The sequence below is a fragment of the Papaver somniferum genome, chromosome 6 (assembly GCF_003573695.1).
Source record: "Papaver somniferum cultivar HN1 chromosome 6, ASM357369v1, whole genome shotgun sequence".
In the NCBI taxonomy this organism is placed as follows: domain Eukaryota; kingdom Viridiplantae; phylum Streptophyta; class Magnoliopsida; order Ranunculales; family Papaveraceae; genus Papaver; species Papaver somniferum.
Genome location: NC_039363.1, coordinates 84,727,200 through 84,744,142, shown reverse-complemented (window position 1 = coordinate 84,744,142; position 16,943 = coordinate 84,727,200). Strand labels below are relative to the sequence as shown.

Sequence of the window (16,943 nt, the reverse complement as noted above, 5' to 3'; positions counted from 1 at the left end):
ATAATGACCAAGGTAGTTTGGACACCAAGGAATTACCAAATCCGTAGATACAAAAGATACGCAATAAACACATATTTTCAGTTTTGTAAATATTCCAACTTTAATCCAACTAATATTCCTAAATCTCTCTTGGATGATAAATGAATATTAGCTAGCATAAAGAATCAATATAAAAACCAGATATATGCTTATCCATTGGGTTATGAATGGCGTATAAAATCCAAATGTCACAAAATATTTAATATTTTGGTTTGGGATCTCACCTTGAGTATCAAGGAAAATACTTGAACATTCAGTAATAAGAGTTTAGCACATGTTCAAATACTATGTCGAAATCTTGTTAACTTTCCATATTAACCAAACCATATTTCCGAAAGATTTTCAAACCCTAATTTAGTAGCCGAAATCGGAGAACATCATATTTGTTTAACATTAAGGATCGGTCCTGCTAGAGATCCTTGAGACCGTTCCTATTAGAGATCCTTGCTTAAGGGATTAATCCTACAAGAGATTCTTAGATCGGTCCTAGTAAAGATCCTTGTTTAAGGGATTGGTCATAGAATAAATACTTTGATTTCTTTCAACTACGAAACAAGTTTTACAAGTCTACGTACTTCCTTAAACTCATGTAGTTAAACATAGTTTTGTAGGTATGAAATCATCCTGAAAGTTCAGCACACGAACTAGCAACGAATTACCAAATAATGTTATATCTAATCTTCGAAGTTCAAAAGATAAACGTTATACTTCGTCATATGATATACCAAAGTTGTATAAAACAACTAGTATATACTTGACACTTTGAATATAACGAAATGATCAAGTTACTAATACCAGAGATACATAAATATATTTCTTATGTTATGTATTCGATCTAAATGACTTGAAGGAAACATAGATAGGACTGGAACAATTCAAGTCTGTATTACTAACACTCAAACAGAAGGATGATGTGTTCGTTTATGTTGATACATCTTCAGGTTCTTCAGATTAACACAAACAAATCTCAACATTTCCATTGTTTCTAGTCTAACCTAACGAAATCGACTCTAGTAATTTAGTCAAGTAGCCTCGAGTTTTGAAGCTAAAATATAATAACCAAACTTGACATAATAATGTTAGGTGGATTCAACCCATCAATGATCTAACAATAATACTCGTCGTTCCTTTGTTGATTGCTTTATGAACCCTGTTCCTCTAGTGTTTAAAAAGAACGCGCGATTGGGGGATACTTATATTAATTGGGGGATATATGAAAAAGACAAAAACGTGATTTAAATAGTAAATCAAGGTCATCCCATATCCATGTATTTTCACTAATTCCTAATTTACCCCTCATTAATCAGGTTTAGTGGTTAATAATAATTAGTTATGTTAATTGATTAGTTTGAAAATGATTTATAGAAATCTTTATCATTTTGGAGAGATTTGAAGTATGAATGTTGGGTTCAAAAATTTTGGTTGAGATGAGTGACCATAGTGACCAAAGAGATGTCTCTGAGTCCTCGCGTTAGTAACAAATATGTATTTTATGTTGATCTTCTCCAGATATAACTTTGGATTCACCATGGTTGCACCTGCAAAACATCCTGTCGGCACTGCTATAACTATGAATACCATGCTGGAACAACCTAAACCGGCATGGTATTCATAGTTATATCAATGTCGGCACACCATATTTTTCACGTACCAGGGAATATTCAACCAACACAGTGTGCCAGCATTGTTGTCGGTCGTCCATCCATACCGGCATTTGTTGGAAATTTTCATAAATGTTTGCCGCTATCCGGGAGGTCAGGGGGGCATAGACCCTCCCGGATGTGTTCAAAACCTATTCCATTTTGAATTTTTTTCTGATTTAATCAGTCCACTTCCGGCATAGTCAGTTAATTCTCGAACATGCCAGTACTGCTAACGGCATAATATGTTGCTTAAATTTCTTTGCCGGCACATGATATAAAGTATCCGGATTTTTTCACTTGACTATCGACATTGATAGATTTCTATCGAGCATGCCGGCAGTTACGGCATTGAATGTTAGTTACCAAGCATGTCGTTAACATTTTCCGGCAACGTCTTCATCACTTCCGACGATGTAATTTTTTTTATATTTCTGACATGGTCTTCATCACTACCGACATGGACTTCATCACTTCCGAATATAAAAAAGAAAAAATCGTTTTTAAAGTGGGGAATATTTAGGTTTCAAAGCCGACAGTGAAGATGGAAATGAGGGATACGATTTTGTTTTTTGATTTTAAGTTTTTAGATATTTATTTTGAGGAAAGGATATTTTAGTGTTTTTTCCCCCAAAACACCCCTTAGCAAAGACTATTGGTCGGGGAAAGTAATTTATATCCCCAATTAATATAAATATCCCCCAATCGTGCATTCCTTAAATATACCAGGATGTTATTTTGTTGATGAAAATAATGCACTCAATACTCCTCTAATATATAAATTTTGTTTTCTAAATACGGAAAAGAATGCCCCGGCACCAGATGAATTTACTGGCCTTTTTTTACCAAAAATATTGGAATATTGTTGGAGAGTCATTTATTGAAGTAACTCAAACTTGTTTTATATTTGAAAATCTGGCAAAGTTTTTAAACCATACTAATATAGCCATATCCTTGAAATACTCATGCTGAGGTAGTCTTCCATTATAGATCCATTGGTGTGTGAGCTTTACTTACATAAATCTCTCTAAAACTCTGGTTAATATATTTACACATTTTATGGGTAGCCTTATATTTCGTAAATATTAAAGTGTTTTTATTCATCAAATAAGTATCTCCTATAACATCTTGCTTGCCAATGAGACTATTATGTTTTTAAGCATTTCAAGAGTAAGAATGGTCTTGTTGGTATTAACTTATACATGTGTAAAGGAAATAAAAGTTCGAGGGAATTGAGATTGTGCTGTAATCAGGTTGTATCGATTATCCACTTTGACGTAATTTTTTGTTGCTTAACGGTAATCATACTGGCAATATCAAAACTAAGAGAGGATTACGACATGGGAATCTTTTATTTATAACATTTATTTATATTTTTTTAAGGCTTTCCTGCAAGCTGACCAGAAACAATCTCATTCAAAGATACCTCCACAGTTACTCATCTTCTTCCTTTTTCGACGAAAATCTCATTTTCTTTAAGGCCTTTGCTATTGAGTTTTTTTAGCATTAAAGACTATCTTAAAAAGTACTGTACGGCTTCTAGAAAAAATATCAATTTTGTTAAATCATGTAGCTTGTATAATGATAGACTTGAGCCTCATATTGTGAATCATTTATCTTATTTCCGGGTGTCTAGAATCGTGATTTGAGTGAAAGTTGTCTGAGCACTCAAATATTTTTTCATAAGTACCCCAAAACCCATATCCGTGTGAGTATTCTGTAACCGATGGATGCTAGGATGTCTTCATGGTCTGATAAACTTTTTTCACAAGATGTTAGATTTTCACTTGTCAAGCGTGTAGGCTAGGCTATCCTCATCTATCAAATAACTCATTTCTTGTTCCTAAAAATCTATGCAGAAAAATGGAGTCTTACCTTTGCAAAGTTTGATGGGATTAAACTTTAGATCCTAATGATAAGAAGTGTCATCACATTGGTTGGTATTCTTTGTGTTCCCCAAAGTCACAGGGAGGACTAGGTTTCAGGAAAGCTTCGATGCACAATTTAGCAAAGATGACCAAAATTAATGCATGAATTTTGGTTGAATCCCCATATTTGTCTCTAGGAAGTGTCCTTAAGGCTAGATACTTCTCAAATGATGGTTTACTTAATGCTAAGTGTCCTAAGGTTTTCTCTTGGACATCGAGATTTCTTTTTACTATTAAAGAGTTCATCAAGCTACTTATTACTTGGATTGTCGAGGATGAATATTTATTAACCCTTGGTATGATAAATAGATTTCATCTATGTGTCTAGCCATACCAGATCCTTTGAATCCTGATCTAAGCCTTAAACTTTCTGATTTTATTGATTACAGAGACTAATCCTTGGAATGTTAGTAAGATGACCATCACTTTCGCAACGCTGCTTATGAGAAAGTTGTCTTTATTCCCTCAATCCATTCATGTACTCATGATAAGAAGGCTTGTGAGCTTTCAAAGAATAACAAATTTAGTTTTAAGACTGTCTGTCCGGGTCTCTATGGTCTTCGATCTTCCCCAAATATGAAACTTTGGAATTACATTTCGAAAATTAGGTCGTTCAATCGTATTCATCCGTTTGCTTAGGAAGCTGCCAAAAATTATATCCCTGCTTATTCTAATGTAATTTATTTTTTACCTACTCCCTACCCTATATATCCTAGGTCTGCATCGTGTGAGGAGTCTTCCATCATGCTTTAGTTCTATGTTTTTTTCCCAGTAGTATCCTCTTTGCATTAATATTGATGTTTTTATGGATAACTTTTTGTAGAATGGCTAGACTTTTAGTTCTTTAGTAATTCTTCTTCTCTTTATAATGATGTATGTTCTTTATTTGTTGTTATTTTCTGGTCCATCTGGACTACTCACAATGATGTTTCATTTTAAGGAAGAAGTGAAAACTAGTTTTTAACTTATGTCGTGCTACCATGGTTCCTGATAGAGTCATACCTATACCCCTGGTCCTTTGATCCATAACTTTAAAGTGGAAAGATGAATGCCTCTTTCTATTGGATGGACTAATTATTGAATTCTCTCCAAAACCAAAAACCCAACGAAGAACATTACTGCCTGGTTATTTTCCTGCTCAGATTGGCTCCGTTGGAGCTGATCTGAGCAGATCAAGCACCATAAATAGCTTCCTTTCTCCTTGATATATCTTTTGATATTAATCTTTTAAGTTTTAATTACCGATTAGGTTCCATCATATGACATGTTCTTGTTGCAATTTTGTGGTTCTTCTCCATGGATTTAAGGATGATTATGCAGGTATGGGTTGTGATCTTTCGCAGGGAAGAAAGAAAAGCATATGATCATCTTCATCTCTAACCTATGATGAAGACAAAGCAAATATAACAGTAGAAGCAACAACATCAACTCCACCTCTTTTCCTCCCTGTTTATGGTAGTGATTGGGTTTTATTTCGGCCTGTTTATGATCTTAATGCTCTAGGTTGTTTCAACAATCGACGAACTTATAGATCTGTTTATTTCTTAATTATTAGGGTTAGTTTTAGGACTTACTGGTTTGCTTATGTTCTTACTAATGTGGGGGCTGTGATAGTCTCATTATCCATATCAGCAGTTTCAGGATTTCCAAAGTCAACAACAAAAAAAACTTGTTCAACAAAGACATCAACAGAAACTTTAAGGTTACCAAAGACACCAACAACAACTAGTTCCAGAATACAATTTCTGATGAAGACCCAGACCGCGTACGAAGGTCAATTCCTTCCTCCGAAGACCTGTTCAGGTTATCTTTGTTACTGTCACCTTTACTGTGAAAAACAAGAGACAAATGGGTGGATCTATGGATCCTTTCTCACCCATATCATATGTTTTACCATGTTTTAGAAAAAACCTTGAAAAATGGTTGGATTTTTGGATCCTAACATCTCTGTAGATTGTAGATTTGTTATATTGTTTGGTTGTGCTACTTTTAACCCAAACGAGACCATTTAAACTAGCTCTATTACTTAGAAAATCGACCGGAATGGTTAGGATTCTATTTTGGATTTTGTCCTGTAACTATGTTGTTGTGTGGCTTCAATATGTTGGTTGTCTGTTTAAATATTTGTGATGATTGGAAACCTCCTGGTCAGTCCTGTAACCGGTCGCAACCCTGTAATCTCTCCCGTTTTGAAAACAAAGTATTATTATCTATGTATTTGAGGCTTGCCTCTTTTTCGAAAAAAAAAGGAAGTATTATACTGATGATACCTTTGATTTTTTTGTCCTTGGCTAATAATGTAGGATATGTAAAACATGAATCTTATAACATAACTATTTTTGTGCAGCTATTATTTTATCGTATCCTCTCGAACTAAAGCTAAGACCTGGTTTATCTGGTTTCTTTTGAAGAAAACTGGTGGAAAAAAAAATCGCTCATGTCACGCTAAAGGCTTTGTTGATCAGTTTGTTGTTGGGAATTTGATGGAGATCAACATAGAATGCTCTTCTCAAAGACAATTCCTAAATCAGTTCTTGCCTTATTGCTTGTAATTTTATTTTCCTTGAGAACTTGTAAGAAAGTTGCTCACGCCGTCATGCCGTGGCTCTTTGGCCGTAAGTACATTCCATTAGTTGAGGTTTATTAGCGTGGTTGCTTCATGTCCTCGCTTAACAAACAAAAAGTGCTTCTAAAAAAACAAAAAAACAAAAAGAACCCAAAAATAACCTGGCTTGATTGGGTTATACCCAATTTTAAGTGGACTCTTTTTAAGGGATAAGGAGGAGTCCTAATGGGCGAAGTTACAATACTACCCTTGCCCTTTATAATTATATTACCCTAATCAGTTTTTTATTTTCATTTCATCTTCCTTCTTCTCTTCTTCTTCTCCACCACGCCCATACCGACCTCCCCCCCACCACCATCAAAACTCGACGATTAAATCGAGTGGATTGTCGATTCAAAAATTCCGATTAATCTTCAAAAATGGAACCACCACGGCGGAAGGGAACTCGTATGAAAGAAGCTAATAGAAAATCCAATGAATACAACCCTGGATTTGCAAAATTAGTTCAACAAAAAGAGAAGAAAAAAACGGTTGAAGAAGAAGAATTCGTAGCCACTGAAAAAGGATAAATAGTGCGATTAAGAAAGTAAAGGCCTACTTAAACTCACTCCAGTACTTCAATTTCATGTTTGCATGTCAAATTAGGTCAGAAAAATCGAATGTTTGAATTTACAGTTATTTAGCCGGCAAGTTGTTTGTTCCACGACCTTGTCGACCTTTCATGTTTAGGGTTTCGCCGGCAATCTCTTAGGTTGAAGATCTTGCCGGATATATAGTATCTGTAACTGCTTTTACAGGGTCGGCAGTTTATTCAACCTAGGAGCTTGCCGGCGGTAGTGTTTTTTCCATCAGTGTGTTATAATTCAAATACCACGCCGGCTGTAGTTGATTTTCTTTTCTCCTGATGCCTTAAATTTTGGAAGTCGGAACGGTATGTAAATATCACCTTGCCGGCGTTATGTTATCCCGATGTTGTTTTTATTATAGAGCTTGACGACTATTGATGTTGAAAACCCTGTGTTCATAGTTGTTAAAAGACGGCAGGTTATTGGAATAAAACCCTGCCGTCCATGCTTTAGCCGGCATGTTGTTTGATATCGACCCTTCCGACCTTTGTCCGCCAGATTGGTTTTATATGTCGACCATGCCGACTTATTTTTTTTTCTTAATTGTTCTTGTTCAGGTTGCAAAAGGCAAAGAAGAAAGCTCTGAGAGCTCTTAGTCCTCCTTCAAGACCTCCTCGTGTTGGTGAAAAACTCTTGACTTCAACATATCGAGGGGCATACATTGTGCCGGGAACGCTCAAGATCCGTGTACCAAATGATTCTGAACCATCATCGGAACCCAGTGATTCAGACGAGACTCCAGATGAAGACCAATCAATTCCATCTGGTAGAAGAGGTAATGATGATGATGATGTTGAAAGAAATCCGGCTGGTGGAGGAGGAAACAATGAGGATGATGATAGTGATCAAGACATGCCACATGTTGGAGGAGGTAATGATGATGATGGTAATGGAGATAAAGATAAGGATTGAGAAGATGAAATTGTTGAAGAGGAACAACAACAAGAAGAGGAACAAGAAGAAGAAGAAGGTGGAGAACAAACCCAAGCTGCAACTGCCCCGTCGAAAGACCGAAGAGGAACATCACTAAACCAGCTGATTCCCACATGCCTCCTGCTCACTTGAAGGTTAAACTGGGACCAGGTGAGACTAAAAAAGGAACCCCGAAAGATGGTGGAAATGTTCTTTTTGGATACAAAGACTCCTGGGATTGTGAAATCAAAAATACCATCGGAAGTAATCTCAATCCGTCTTTGTTTTTTATTTAAGTGTATCTATCTTAAATTTGCTTCAAATGTTTGAATTTATTTTCATTTTGTGTTTTTTAGTATTTAGGGTCACAAGCATGCCATCCGTCTCTTGAGGCGCCAAGCTTCATGTTCAATGACTAAAACTTGGTCACTTGACGAGGAATGTGAGGAGGTGCAAGTGATTGTCAAGAACTCCGGGTTGTGGCCTGCGGTGAAGAGTTCGAATATTGCGTATGACAGAGTTACCGTATCTGCATTTTATGAGAGGTTCTATGGAGAGACTGATATTATGTTATTCCCATTCAGTGAGATGACGATAACTCTCGATGATGCTCATCAAATTCTAGGTCTCGAGGTTGAGGGAAAAGCAATCAGTGACGGGTTCGATAGTAAAATTTCTTGAGAGAAGATCTTTGGATTGACCAGAGATTTGTTCGGTTGGAATCAACTTCGGACGGAGTCTGTACTTGAGGTAAAGGATGGTCATCTATCCAAGAAGTTTGATCTGAAGTAGTTGAAGGCTGCATTATCTAGGACCAAGAAAATCTTTGATGAGTAAAGAAGGGTGAACTTGGTGCAAATCAATGCTACCGCAACATGTTATTTGCTATACATCTTGGGCAAATGTATCTTCCCCGACAGTTCCTGAAGCTCTGTCGATGCCAGGTATATTCAACTATTGCATCCCTTAAACGGGATGCATGAGTATTCTTGGGGTACTTCGGTGGTCGCCTTCTTGAACAATGAGTTGACAAAGGCTTCAAGGGCACTCACTGCGCAAGTCAACGGAAATATATGTCTCTTCCAGGTAATTTTATTGTGTAAATCGTTTATATTCAGAAAATGATTGTAAGATAAGATCCTTACTAAAATTTGTGTTTGCATAGGTTTGGATATATGGGCACTTCCCTTCTTTGGTGAAAGACAACTCCTACATCAAAGTGAATAAGAATGTAGCGATTAATAGGCCAAGAGGACAGAGATACAGTTTTAAGGGTGGTCAAGATAAGGAAATGTCGCAATAGCTTATCAAACTCCGAATCGCCATTGACAATTTGACTGCGGATGAGGTAACATTTGATCCGTATCGAGATGCTATAAATCAAGGTTTAATACAAAGGAGAGATGATGTTGCATTATACTACGGACCCTTGATGATCACCCATGGATATTCTATGTACGATCCACATCGGGTAATGTGACAGTTGGGTTACGTCCAAGAAGAACCTCATTTCGATGAAGATCACCCGTTCTTTAATGTGTTAAGGAAAGACTGCAACACGTCCCAAAAAAGTATTGTCGTCGCTTACGTTCCAGCGCCAACTCTAGAACATTGGGACGATAGACGTGGCCGTAACATCGATGTGAGTCTTTTGGACGAGGTGACCAAAGGTCATGAAGCTAGTGAGAGATACATGTCGTGGTACTTAGGTTGGGCTCGTCCTACTGTGATTAAGGAAATGACTGCTGAATATTTGGCTCGTAAGAGGAAGATGGCAGCGAAAGACCCGATAACAAGTCTTAAGTTCTTTGTAAGTATTTTAGAGTTTCTCTTACTGTTTTAATTACATTATAGAATCATTCTATTAATTGTTTGTTGTTTAATTGAAAATATAATGAGCATTTGAAGAGCCTTGTGAGGGTGATGTGTTGCGCGATAGAAAGAGGAGAGCCTTTGTTGATTGAAGAGCAAAGCAAGCACATTGACTTTGCTACCAATGTTGACAATGAGGATGCCTATGAATTGTTCAAGCAAGCTGATGCTGAAGTAAAGAAGGAAGAAAAATCCAGTAGGGAAGCACAAGACAAGATGAATGCTGATAAAAAGAGGGGTCGTTCCCGTGGTAGTGGTGGTGAAGGTAGTAGTAGTGGTGGTGCTCCTAAACAGGGCCATGGTCGTGGTCGTGGTGGTGAATTAATGCATTCCTAGTTTATTTCTTTATGTTGTGGTAGGCAAATGTTAAGGTTAACGGTTGGACAAATGTTTTTTTTTAAGGTTTATGGGACATGTTTTCATATTCTGGACAAAAAGTGTTGGATTTCAAGTTGTTGAATGAATGGTTTGTTTAGCTACGTAAAGTTTCAATACTTATGCTGGCATGTTTTTTTTAAGTTACATTTCCGACTATACCAGGGACGGCAAGGTTGTGAACTGTCAGACTGCCGGCCTTGACAACATAAATTATTTGCATACCAGGGTCGGCAAGGTAATCAGATCAATACCAAGCCGGCTGATATGAAGCCGACATGGTATTATGTTATCGACCTTGCCGGCTATGTGTTGCAGAAAATACCCACTCCTGATGCCTAAAATCATCATAAGGTCGGCATGGTAACAAAATTCCGACCTTGCCGAATATATAATAGCCGGCATGCTAATGACCAAATACCATTCCGGCCTTTACACTGAAGAAATTGAACTCCTGATGCCTAAAATCAGTATAAGGTCGGCATGGTTATAAAATATGACCTTGCCGACTTTACCTTAGCCGGCACCCTAATAACTAAATACCTTTCCGACGGTTATTCAGAACAAAACCAACTCCTGATGCCTAAAATCATCATAAGGTCGGCATGGTTACAAAAGTTCGACCCTGCCGGCCAAACTTAGTCTGCGTATTGGGGAAATAAAAACCTCGCCGGCGAATTTAAAACTCAAATTTTTGCAAGTACAACTTCATTGATTGACTTGTACTTAGGCACTATAACGTCCAAATTTGGGCACCATCCTATAAATGCACTTCTTCTCTCTACAAAACAACACACAACTATTTGCATATACTCTCCTAAGCTCATATCATCATACACTCCATCTAACTCACCCAATAGCTCTCTACATACAACAATGGCATCATTTGATTCAAATGAAGATTTGGCAATCACCAAGGCGTGGTATGCGGAAACGCGGGTTAGACACGAGTCCTCCACAAGAGTGGATGCCGTAACCTTTTGGGCTAGGGTACACAACAAATTTAGGAAAGAGTTTTGGAATCCTAATGGAAGAAGTGTTTAACAAGTCCATGATAGGCACCTAGTCATTGAAAATGCGATACTCGCTTTTTTAGCTCTCCAACCTCGGATTTTCAATGCTACCAACTTCAACTTGTCCATTGAACAATTTGTAAGTATGTTTGTGGTTTTTTTTTGCGTGATCCATGTTGTTTGGTCTTCCTACTAAACACCACTAACAAAGTAAGTTTGTGTTTTGTTTTTGTAGCATGAAGTTGTCAAAGAGCGCTACTTGGAGGAAATGGGGGAAGCATTCGCATTCGATGCAAGCTATGAATTCATGGTCGTCATGCAGGCCGGAGATGAATGGGATTCCTCCAACGAAGATTGATGGTTTTAGTGTAGGTTTTGTGGGTAGATCTCTATGTAAACCCTCACGAGACTATAAATCGTCCACTAGGATCTCCTAGGGGTTCAAAGGCTTGATGCACATGCTAAGTGCATTCGTTTTTCCGTCGACAAGGAGTTAGGTTTTATGTTTCAATCAATGTAGTAACCAAAATTGCATGAATAAAGTGAATTGCATCTATTAGAATTCAGTTTTCTTTTTAGGGATAACTAAAGTCGGCAAGGTTGTAAGATTATTACATTGCCGACTAAATTCTAGCTGGCAAGATAAGAAAGTTAATAAATGCCGACTACAGATAGCCGACAAGGTAAGAAATCAATACCATGCCGAATACCGACGTATTCATAACAGTCTTCTATGTGTCAAAAATAATAAAGTCGGCATTCTCTTCATTCGTATACCTTGCCGACCATTTTAAGTCGACATTTTCTTCATTTGTGGACCTTGCCGGCCGATATTGGTCGACATGATATTCATTAGTCGACCGTGCAGACTTTTCATACTTTCAGAACTAAAAGTGTTGATTTCTTCTTTGATTTTGAGTATGATTTCATATAAAAGATTTGCAATCCCCTTTTTAGAAGTGTTTCAGTTGTGTGCTTTCATTTTCGTTGCAAGAGATATTCTAAAAAAAAAAAAAAAAATTCATCAAAAATCATCCCTCAAAAGTTCAATCAAAAACAAAATTTCATAATTTCAATTCATAAGTTTTAATCTATTCAATTAATTTAAACTTAATTAATTAATCTAAAATTTTTAGTGTTAATTAAACAAGAATAATTTAGCCATTTAGAAAATACATAGTTAAGGAGTTGGCTTAGATTACTTCAAAATGATTCAGATTTTGTCTCATTAGACATACCCCAATCAAGCCCGGAAAAATAATGTACTAGAGGAACGTCAATTTCCTTTCAGTCTGAGTCTCCTGACCCGAGAACATAGGAACATGAGCGGCAAACGCTTGAACTTCACTTCCTTTTTGATCACCCGTCTCAGAAACCCTAGAAATTCGAATTTCTTCTTCACATCCTGATCACTACATCTCCCCGTTTCAGAAACCCTAGAAATTTCAGTTTCATCTTTTCTAAATCAATGGCGTGGTCTTGTTCTAAATGCACTTTTCTAAACCCTCCGTCTCAAAAATCAACATGCCAGATTTGTCTCTACTCATCATCATCATCAGTTTCATCCTCTTCTCCCTCTCCTTTTTCTTCTTCCTCTCCAACAGCGACTCTGAAATGGTCTTGCAAAGCCTGTACCTTTTTAAACCCAATCGGTCAACATAACTGTGAAATTTGTGGAACAAGATCCTCTGCGTCGTTACTATCTGATTTTGAAGATTTAGATCCTATTAATTCAGATGAAATATTGGATTCTTCAATTGGTTCTGTTTTCTTGCCCTTGAAAGCTTGTCAAAATAAGAGGAAAGTTGAACAAATATCTACTGAAGAATCAACTGATTGTTTTCTCGATGTGGGCGAGTCTTGTTCTTCGAAATCATCCAGAAAGGAAGGAACTTTCTCGGGTTAGTCTTGATTTCTTTAGTTGTTATTGTTGGTGTATTTTAGGGTTATATATTTTAACTCAATCAATTATAGGAAACAGTCAGTGAAGACCAAATTACTGGCCTCAGTCCCCTGGCCAAATGGGATGTTCCCAGTTGGGCATCCTTGAAATAGTTTAATCCTGAATTGATGTACATGTGCAGGTACTACGGAGGAGAAGAAGGAAATTGAGTTGCAAACATTGAAGGTCTTGAGTTACAATGTATGGTTTAACGAGGACTTAGAACTGCATAAGAGAATGAAAGCATTGGGGGATCTCATTCAACTGCATACTCCTGATGTCATATGCTTACAAGAGGTGACACCAACAATTTATCATATTTTCCAACAATCTAGCTGGTGGAAAGCTTATCGTTGCTCAGTTTCATATGAAATGGTGAACAAACCTTATTTCTGTATGCAGGTATGATTTGATTCACCCACTTTAACTATTGGCGATGCAATTTATGAATGGATGAAATGAACTTCCTTTTTGTGTCGCATTTTGAATCACTTACTTGTCACACTTCAATAAATTTTGGCAGTTGAGTAAATCACCCGTAAAATCCTTTAGTTGCAAACCCTTCAGCAACTCTATAATGGGGAGAGAGCTTTGTTCGACTGAGATTGAAGTTGGAGGTGGAGGTGGAGGGAGCAAGCAATTGGTTATTGCTACTAGCCATCTTGAAAGCCCCTGCCCTGCCCCACCAACATGGAATCAGATGTTCAGCAAAGAACGTGTTGCTCAAGCAAAGGAAGCCATACTGATTCTTAAGGGTTCGCCGAATGTCATACTTGGTGGTGATATGAACTGGGATGACAAGTTGGATGGTCAGTTTCCATTGCCCGATGGTTGGGTCGATGCCTGGATTGAGCTAAATCCTGGAGATAATGGATATACGTATGATACCAAATCGAATCAGATGCTATCAGGCAATCGGACTCTGCAGAAGCAATTAGACCGATTCATGGGCTTTTTGCAGGATTTCAAAATATGTGGGATCGAGTTGATCGGTAGGGATGAATTACCAGGCCTTTCATATTGTAAGGGGAAGAAAGTTAAGGGTAAGCTGCAGAAGTTGATGCTCCCTGTTTTGCCTAGTGATCATTATGGATTGCTCCTTACAATCTGCAACAAGTGATGAAAGAGTCTTCCATCATGAGGGGTAACTCTTCTTTTTGGCTTGTTTTCTGGATGACACATTCAACGAGAAATTCTCAGAAGGAAGTTTGTCACATGTCAATAGCCGTTTTTTTTTGTCTCTACGGTTCAGTAGTTAGCTAACTTTTGTGAACGACCAAAGAGCATTGTCCTTATCCTGGATGGCCGTCTCTTTTGACTTTTTGTAAACGATGGTTTCTCCTTTCTGATGTATACATGTAGATGCTGCCTTCAGTTTTGGCGATTGAAATTTCATCTGAAATATACCTGTTATCCCAAATGTTAATGGAAAGTAAATTCTGTCATACATTTGCATCATTTGATGAAGTCACTGTTCACTGAAAGTTCTTTTCCCCTAATTAGAACCTATAGCGTAACTAAATTCTCGTTGTCAGGTTATCCAATGAAGAAGGATATACGGCTTATATCTTTAATCTGTTCGAGTTTAGGACGTCACATCTGGAATAGAAGGTTTCAGTCATATGTTGTCAAACATAATACAACCCCAGTAATTTGCACAGGTATGAGCGGACTGCAATAATGTTTAAAAGTTATTATCAGTAAGTGGTGACATTGTGATTACAGGCCAAATCAAACATTGTCTGTACAAGCTATGAATTTGTTGAAATTACATTATGAAATGATTTAGCTGTCTGCTATGAAATGTTATCGTATTATCTCTTTCTAAACCACTCAACCATGATGGAAGTCTTGACTTGGATTTATCTCCATGATCAGCTAAATACAACTGTAGTGAACAAGCTGCAAGAAATTAAACCCAAGCTTTAAGAAATCCATTAGTATCATCACTGTGCGGGGGATAAGACTGAAGCTATATCTAGAAAACGACAAGGCAGTTTGGCAGATTTGTTGCTTAGAATGTATTAGCAGAAATGGAAGAAAAGATAATCTACTGAGAAAATATTTAATGCGTTAATCTAATTGATTACATAGTAAATGCAATGAAGCATTCAATAGCTAACCTGGATCAAGATCTTTTCGGATTCCCTAATCCATACTAGCACTGAGGGCATGAGCGCTGTTTAACCTAAAACCAACCCAATAGATGTAAGTTCATCGAAATAGGATCAGTTGATGAATTTCCCATCAAATTCCACTTTTAAAATGTTGTAGCAACGGCCATGGTTCTGGAGATTATTGCTTATCTTTCTGACTAATGCCAGTCTTATCATTTTTAACTATTTTTTGTCCATTTTGGCATAGCGGTCGTCCAGCTGTTATATGTGGTTTAACAATGCCACAACGGTAAGGCCTTCAATGATAATTGTTATAACGGACAACGGTAATAACGATGCTTTAAAAGCTTCTATTCACTGCTTTCCGCAATCAGCAGGAGTCATTGTATTTGTATTTGGTCATATTTTTATGCCTATGACGGACAACGGTAATAACGATTCCTTAAAAGCTTTCCATTCACTGCTTTTTGCAATCAGCAGGAGTCATTGTATTTGGTCATATTTTTGTGCCCAAGTAACAATCTGCCTACAGGTCACCAGGGGTTGAATATATTCCATAAGAGGCCAGAGATCATTATGGTAGCATGTCTATATAATGATAAGTGTTGGTCTCTGGAAAACACCTTGGTTTTATCTCCTTACTCAGATCAGAGCTTCTCTATTGTTTGCTTTGTGCAAATCCTCTTCCGGTAAAAGTAGAAGTGAGCATTGTTTCCTTTCCGCAACTTTTAACTAATGATAAATCTTTCATCATTATGTTTCTGAATAATCTCCTTGTTAACCTTCAAACTTTTGTTTTTGTTTTGTTTTTTTGTTTGGGCTGAATCCCAGGTTCAGGAGCTCTTTTATCAATCTCATATGGCAAGCAACAACAACGATATCCAAAATCAGCGAAGCACCTATCTAGGGAAGGCCATGGAAGTTTGCAATGGGGGTGACACAAAGAACCAGCGGGACAAACTCCCCAATGACATGGTTGAGACATTACTGGGACAACTTCCCGCAGAAGATATCTTCTGGTGCCAAATGGTTAGTAAGACATGGTATACAATTTTACACTCCACATCATTTCATTCGACATCAAATCAGTTATTTGAGCGATGCCCATGGTTTTTACTTGCCAATGCTAAGGATAGTTATGTGTACAATATGGAAATTGGTGATTTGAAGTATCTCTTTTCCAAAAACAGATGGAGTATTTGTCATTTTAGCGGAATAATTTATTTGTTATAAGTATGATTTGTAAAGTGAATAGTGTTCAAGTAACAAATCATTTGTCAGTTTATGTTTATGCCGGACTAGCATGAATTAATCCAAACCGAATATAATTTTATTCCATTTTCATACCTTCGGCCCTTTTTTTTCCTTCGTTATAAGTAGTGTGCTAAAGGTAGGAGGGGATCCGCGTCTCTGGAAAATGAACATGGAGAAGTCGAAGAAAAAAAGAGTTGAAAAAGAAATTGAATTTAATAAAGTTGGAGAGCGAGAATCAAACCCCGATTGTTTGAAACCGTATATTAGAATGTATTTTCTACAACCCCATGACTTGGTTTCCCTTTTCTGACTAATAGATTAGGTTTAATTCGAAAAAACTAGGGTTGAATGTTAGTTAAAGACTAAAGTTCAGCTGATAATTCGTTTGTGGGAGTTTCAAATGACCAACCGAATTTCAGTTTCTGAACAGTTCGGCTGATAATTTGAAAAAACACTAACGAATTATTAGCAAACTTTTACACTTTGAAAATACAAGTCATAAAGTTCGATTGATATTTTTTTTTCCTTTCAGGTTAGCCGAAATTTTCTCTAGCTAGATTTCCCGCCGAACATGTTTTATAAATCACCCGTACTTTTCTATGTGATTGACAATAACTTGATTTTTCAGCCTAACATTCTTTTATATAAGCCAAACTTTT

General features: G+C 37.1%; 1 protein-coding gene across 2 annotated transcripts; it reads left to right on the top strand.

The window, feature by feature from the left end:
* The first annotated feature begins 12,251 nt into the window (after positions 1 to 12,251).
* On the top strand, positions 12,252 to 14,355 carry LOC113288236 (tyrosyl-DNA phosphodiesterase 2-like). 2 transcript variants are annotated; one of them, XM_026537205.1, is made up of 3 exons: positions 12,252 to 12,872; positions 13,056 to 13,210; positions 13,437 to 14,355. In XM_026537205.1, exons 1-3 carry the CDS (start codon positions 12,440 to 12,442, stop codon positions 14,031 to 14,033), a joined length of 1,185 nt encoding a protein of 394 aa, XP_026392990.1. In that variant the 5' UTR covers positions 12,252 to 12,439; the 3' UTR covers positions 14,034 to 14,355. The 2 variants fall into 2 exon arrangements, with proteins under 2 accessions (XP_026392990.1, XP_026392989.1); XM_026537204.1 differs by having other exon boundaries at positions 13,056 to 13,315.
* Positions 14,356 to 16,943: the final 2,588 nt, after the last annotated feature.

What these genes read in the sequence shown, in the direction of transcription:
- LOC113288236 (XM_026537204.1), top strand. Translation starts at nt 12,440, where the DNA reads ATGGCGTGGTCTTGTTCTAAATGCACTTTTCTAAACCCTCCGTCTCAA. An exon ending in AAAGGAAGGAACTTTCTCGG is followed by an intron (nt 12,873 to 13,055) that starts GTTAGTCTTGAT and finishes GTACATGTGCAG; the next exon opens with GTACTACGGAGGAGAAGAAG. An exon ending in AACCTTATTTCTGTATGCAG is followed by an intron (nt 13,316 to 13,436) that starts GTATGATTTGAT and finishes AAATTTTGGCAG; the next exon opens with TTGAGTAAATCACCCGTAAA.